The 6,070-nt window shown below is 44.8% G+C and overlaps 1 protein-coding gene across 1 annotated transcript in view; it reads right to left on the reverse strand.

Annotated features, from left to right (window-relative positions):
- ESCO2 (establishment of sister chromatid cohesion N-acetyltransferase 2) overlaps window positions 1-6,070 on the reverse strand; it is a 23,473-nt gene that overhangs the window by 9,936 nt on the left and 7,467 nt on the right. The window contains exons 4-5 of the mRNA XM_035900733.1: window positions 4,796-4,886; window positions 1,935-1,995 (exon numbers count right to left, since the gene is read on the reverse strand). Coding sequence (XP_035756626.1) covers window positions 1,935-1,995; window positions 4,796-4,886 — 152 coding nt within the window. The remainder of the gene's footprint in view (window positions 1-1,934; window positions 1,996-4,795; window positions 4,887-6,070) is intronic.

The following is a 6,070-nucleotide window of genomic DNA, read 5'->3' on the forward strand; positions in this document are numbered from 1 at the left end:
CCCCCCAGTGCCCAGCACAGGGGCACGCTCCCTGCCCTGCTCCTGCTGGCCACACCACTCCTGAGACAAGCCAGGATGCTGCTGGCCCTCTTGGCCACCTGGGCACACTACTGTCACGAGTCCCAGTGCTTGCAAGTAATTTATCAAGATTGTGCTTTTTACAGAATCAAAAAGCAAACGTCACACACTTGTGCTTCGTTCCCATCACACGAATATCAAACATCACCCAGCAGACTTACGAAAGACCAGCTTGGGTGAGCGTGGGGAAGTGGAAGAGCAGCAGGTGCTCCATTAATACTTTTTACCCATTTTTTAATCACAACTTCTGTCTTGTCTTCAGCACCAAGATCACAACTTCTGAGCATGCCGCTACCTAGTGCTGCTTACTAAATTTCTCAGGTTAGAAAAAGCACAATACAAACCACACCCAGTCAGTGCAGTTCCTGATCTTTGCACTGCGGGCGATTGCTGTAGAGCACACGGGTACGTCTCGGAGTGCTAATGGCAAAGGTGTTGGTCAGCGTTAGCCAGGGCACTGTGCTATTTACAAAAGCCTATCATGGAGAGGGTTACTACGGAGGAGAAACAAACCTGAAGGCAGAGATCAGTTTGGCACTAAGTTTAGAGAACACAGATACTCATCAACACCAGCCCAAGGCGGGTGGACAAGCCTTTGGAAACGTTTAGCTCCATACGACTTTCCTAAGCCAGCGCCTTCCCAAAAAGTGAGTCACTTCTACAGTTTCAAAACGAACACTGGAGGCTTAACTGGTTAAGGAGGTCGAGTGACAGAGAGAGAAGCTGGCAGTTCCTGCACGAGCCACAGCCCGGCCTCAGCAGAGCTCCTGGCCTGCCCCATCAGCCTTTCCCGTGTCTCTCCACGAGGGACCCGCAGTTTAACTGACCCAAGTTAAACACAAAGTCAAATTTTCACGCACCGTGGCCGATGGACACAAACTTTGCTCAAAAGGTTGCTCGCAACACAGAGTTGCTTCAAACAGGGCAAGAATGCCCACGCCAGAGGCGTCGCTGCCGTGCTGGGTGGTGACATAGGCATAGTAACCTCACGAGCACGCATGTTTGCTGTCTATGGGGCGGACTCAACCCGTATATCCAGAAACCCCTGCCATTTATTAGACTCTAGTGAGGGACAGCAATGCCTCCCGGCTCGTCATGTGGCCAGCGGGCAATGCTGAACTGTGCCACTGCACTTGCCAAACTGCCCGAGTACAGACAATTCAGGATAACGCTGGTACCAACCCAAAATTTGTGGTTATGGCTGCCAGGAGGTGCAGGTCCCCGATGAACAACCAGTCCGTAAAGACTGAAAGTTCTAACAATGTTATCGTTAGCAACAGCTAAGAAAAAAAAACAGAGGACACGCGTTAGTAGTATAAATAAATAAAAACCCCTCTACGTGGCTCAAAGAAGACCAAGGCTGTGTCATTCCTGGTGATGAACAGATCCCGAACCAGCCCTCCTTGTTCTAACATTGTTGTTATCGTTAGCAACAGCTAAGAAAAAAAAACATTATTTCCTTTTTACTTCAAAAAGTAAAGCCCATCAGCTTAATAATATATGCACAAATCCCCCCAAAAAACATTATTTCCTTTTTACTTCAAAAAGTAAAGCCCATCAGCTTAATAATATGCACAAATCCCCAAGTAAAACGTACGACAGGCATGTACGTGTGTAGTTCCTTATTCACAGGCCAGAATCCCTCTAAACCAACGCAAATTTCATCTTTCATCATCCCTTTAAACAAAAACAAACCCCAAACACCCTCAGACTCCCAAACCTTACAAGGACTGGGAGCAAGCTAAGCTGTTGGGTTCAGAACTAGTGCAATTTTATATATTTTTTTTTTTAATAATGTTCCTGCAGCTATGACACTACTGATCATTTTTGGAAAGAGTTAGCAAAGATTAACTTACCTTTTTTTGCTGATAGGGGGTGCACTGAATATGGGGTAGACAACAGCATTGGAAGGAGATGCTGGAAGAGACGAGTGAAGTTACTGAGGTTTAGAATGCTTTTTAGTTGCAGAACACATTGATACAGGGAAACAGAAATTCCAACACCAACGAGACTTCAAAAGTGACACGTGATGGTGAAACCGAACTCTATAGACAAGAACTTATAATTATGAGTATGGGGAAGCTGGTGATGCTGCTGGGTAGAAAGGTTACATCCCCGAGCGGTATCCAGCAGTCATCACCATCAGCCCACCTAGGGGACATCAGCCAGGCTATCCCGTGCTTTCCCTGCTCACACTGGAATTGTGAAGGATTACATCAAACAGAAATTTCTGCTGCGGTAGTTTAGCATTTCCTGGGCTATTAATTGAGAGCGTTAATCAAGCAGAGGTTTCTCCGTTTTCCATTATTTTGGCTAAGGCAGCTTGAACCTATAGCTTCATCCTGGAGCAGCTGGGAAGCGACAGGCTCAGCGCTAGGTTACAGCACACGAGCTGCAGGTTTTAGGCTAACTTAGCAAAGACCTGGGTAAGTAAAGCCAAGCAAAGTTTTAGTTAGGAATATATCTTCCCTTAAATGTAAAAAGTTTAGGTACTAGACTGCTTTATGCTCTTGTATTTTGACTGCATTCACGAATAGACAGAGGCTTCTTGGGAATTACAGAAATATGAGCAGAAAAAGGGCCCTAAGAGCCTCCAGAAAACATGCCATGAGGATGAACCAGTTGTTTCTAGGAAACAGGACACAATAAAAAAAAGTCTCTTGTTAATATCAGCAGTGGAAAAAGATCGTGAGGAGTCATGAAGGCGGCACTAAGAAACAACAAAAAGCCTACGGCTTCCTAGAAATGCAGGATCTTACAGAGGGCCAAGCCACTTCTTGGGAAAGGCCCCAGCAGGCAAATACCACTGGGCAATCTTTGGGAATGTGATGGCAACAGCTTTGTAAACAGGTGGAAAACACAGCAATAGGAGTCTTTTATACAGAGCTGGAGATAGCAGAAAGAAGAGCGGCTGGCAGCACAGAGCATGCCACCCCTCCTCCGGAGAAGGGGAGGCACAGCAGGGAAAGGGTGACCTTCAAGAAAACAAACTTCACCCAGCTCCGAAAGCAGATAAATAAGTTCCCATGTGAAGCAAGGCTGAAGGGGAAGGGCGAGGCGAAAGCTAGGGAGCGCTGGCGGTTTCTTCAAGAGACAGATTAAGACCAGATGTGCCAGAGAGAAGTGGAGTAAGAGACAAACCCAGCTACATCATGACTTTCTCTCTCACTGGAAACCCAAGGAATCACCATGGGAGTAGAAACCAGGGGAAAGCAGAGCAGCAACATGAAGGCCTGAAGGCAGAAATGCCAAATTGCAAAATGAGCTCCACCTGGGAAGGCCATAGTACCGGGAAAGCCTCCTGTAACAGCAAGGGGGAAACCCAGAAGCTACAGCTACCAGAAGAGGAGGAAACACTAAAACCAGATGACAAACAGTGACAAAACGTTTAGTGACTTTTTATTTCAGTCATCAACAAGAGAATTAGTTGTGATGAGATTGTTAGCACAATTAAAACACAAGGGAGACAGGAACTTGCACAGCTGGGGAAAGATGTAAAGGCAACTCTCAGATAAATCAGAGCTCTTCAGACTAGCAAGGACTGAATTAACCCAGGGCTGATGGGGCTGGAACAGCGAACGCTGCCTATTTTTAAAAGGGAAAAACAGAGAAACCAGGAAATTAGGATAAAATAACATGACCTCAACTTCTGCAAACATACTGGCACATGCTAGTGCATACTTGGAAGATGAGAGAGCAGGTAGAGGCCAAGACATTATTTTGCCTTAATAAAATAATATTTAGGCAATGTATTTTCTTTTTATTATCACTTGTTATTCCCAATAGGAAAAATAATAAATGTTTTAAAATTAATATATTAACTTCTGAAAATTCCCTCGTGTCAGTAGGGAAATACGGCGTCTGTAACGAACTGTAAGAAAAGGGGCAAAGTTGACCGGGGGTGGAGGGAAAAAAAATAATATTCAAATAATTGTTAATAATTCACTGCTGAAACAAAAAGTATGGAGTGGAGTTTCCTCGGTGAGCGCAAGGAGCAAACAATAACACATGCCTGTAACTTTGTAGAGAATAGCTAGCACGTAGGGGCATTTAAGAGTTTAATTTAAAAAGCACCCTTCCCTTGCAAAGCCAAACAGATTGAAATAAGGATAAGGGGAATCACCACGCTTAACAAACAAGGGCAAAATAAGAACTCGGGATCAACCCTCTGGCCAAAGGCATCTCACAAACACCAAGTTCCCTGTGGAAATGTATACGTTGTGACTGTATGAAACCTAGGAATTCCTCCCTCCCTGCTAATTAGTGCTGGTAAGGCTCAGGTGTGAGAGTACCACACCAGGAAATACATGGCTCAGGCTGGAGAAAACAGGTAAGTGAAAGAGCTGCCTAAAAATCAAGATTTATAAAGGAAAGCTGAAATAATCAGGATAACCAGCCAGGGAGAGAAGAGTAGGGAAAAACCTAATAACAGGATTCAAATACAGCAATTTTCCAAATCTTACTGGGAATGGGCCGTAAAGCAAAGAGGAAAGCTAGGGTAGACATCAGGATAAAAGCACTTTACAAAACAGATTTGTCAGGGAGCGAGCAGAATCTCCATCATTGCCATCCAGCTTATCAAAAGAAAAAACGAGAGGACAAGGTGAGGATTCAGCAGATCCTGCTGGGGAAAAGCGGGTGCCCTGAGACATTTTCAGAGTCTCTTCATTTTCCTACAGGAAAGGCCATAGCCCAAGATACGCATAATCTGACTTACCTTGCTCATTCCCCTTACACGGAGATTGGCTTGAAGGAATAATGCAGTCATCGGACTCACAGGTTGTAGGAGAACCGATTTCATCAACATCCTAGAAATCAAGACAATTTTTTTAGGGCAAAAAGAAAACTCTGCAGTCGATTAAGTTCTGGGACAGCAGTTGCAGAATCACCTATGGTTCAAGCGACTTTCACGAGGAGCATTAATTGACATTAGGAAGCGTTACCGACAGCTGTATTTGCCAACAACAAAAAGGCAGTCTCAGCAGACTTGCCCCCCATCCCACGGTTATTACAGTTACACCTGAATGCTGAATTTGAAAAACATTGCTGCAAACGTGGCACCCTGGCACTGAGGAAGAATTCATCTCCTGCAGGGTACTTGGAGCCTTAGGGAGTACCACCAGCATTTCTCATCTACCCGCCTTTGACTTCAGGGTAATGGTCTTACAAGTTTTTGATTCTCAACACCTCCTTATATCCCATGCTTTTGTTTTACTGCATGGATGCGGATTTTTTTTCCCCTTTTGTTTTCAAGTAAATCTTAACCCTAGAGGTTTGTATCATTTCTTCACCTTAGCACTTCTGGGACTCCGCTTCATTCTCTGTCTACACCTGTGCATCATCCCAGCTTTTGGAAGCCTGTCGCAAGCTTTCTGTGAGAACGCAAGTTTGCCAAACTGATTTTTGCCTTGAACTGTGCCCTTGTTGTACAAGACAACGTATTATTTCCCATCTCGTCGGGAACCCTAGGCAGTCACCAGATAAAGCAACCGGCTGTAGCAGAATCCGAGACTAGATCAAGGCCAAGCTTGGTCTGCATTCAGTTTGCAGTAAAAGTCACACAGTTCCCTTCTCAAACACTCCGTGCTTCTGGTTAACCTCTGAGAAATAGTTTGCCAACACAAAAACCCTGCCGCCGCAGCAGGATCCCATGCTTTCAAGTTATTTGGTTTTTTTTAACTGCACGTGTGAGATGAGCTTGCACGAGCTAACGTTTGAGTTTTATTAACGCTGCATTGTAAAAACATATTGACAATTGAGTCAGGAATGCGAGAGAGAGACTAAAAGAGCACAGGTGAACGGAGGAGGCAGTGAACTGTCCTTTACTGAAGGGACACAGGGATGTACGCACATTAGCTGTACAAAACCAGCTTCCCCTCTTGTTCACTGCTTCCTTTCAATGCTCAGTGTGAAATACTACAGTAGTATTCCAGTGGCTTCTCCTACATTTCAGATGCCAGAATGCAACAGCAAAATACGGCATTAAGTGTAG

The sequence above is a fragment of the Egretta garzetta genome, unplaced genomic scaffold (genome assembly GCF_000687185.1).
Source record: "Egretta garzetta isolate BGI_Z169 unplaced genomic scaffold, ASM68718v1 scaffold218, whole genome shotgun sequence".
In the NCBI taxonomy this organism is placed as follows: domain Eukaryota; kingdom Metazoa; phylum Chordata; class Aves; order Pelecaniformes; family Ardeidae; genus Egretta; species Egretta garzetta.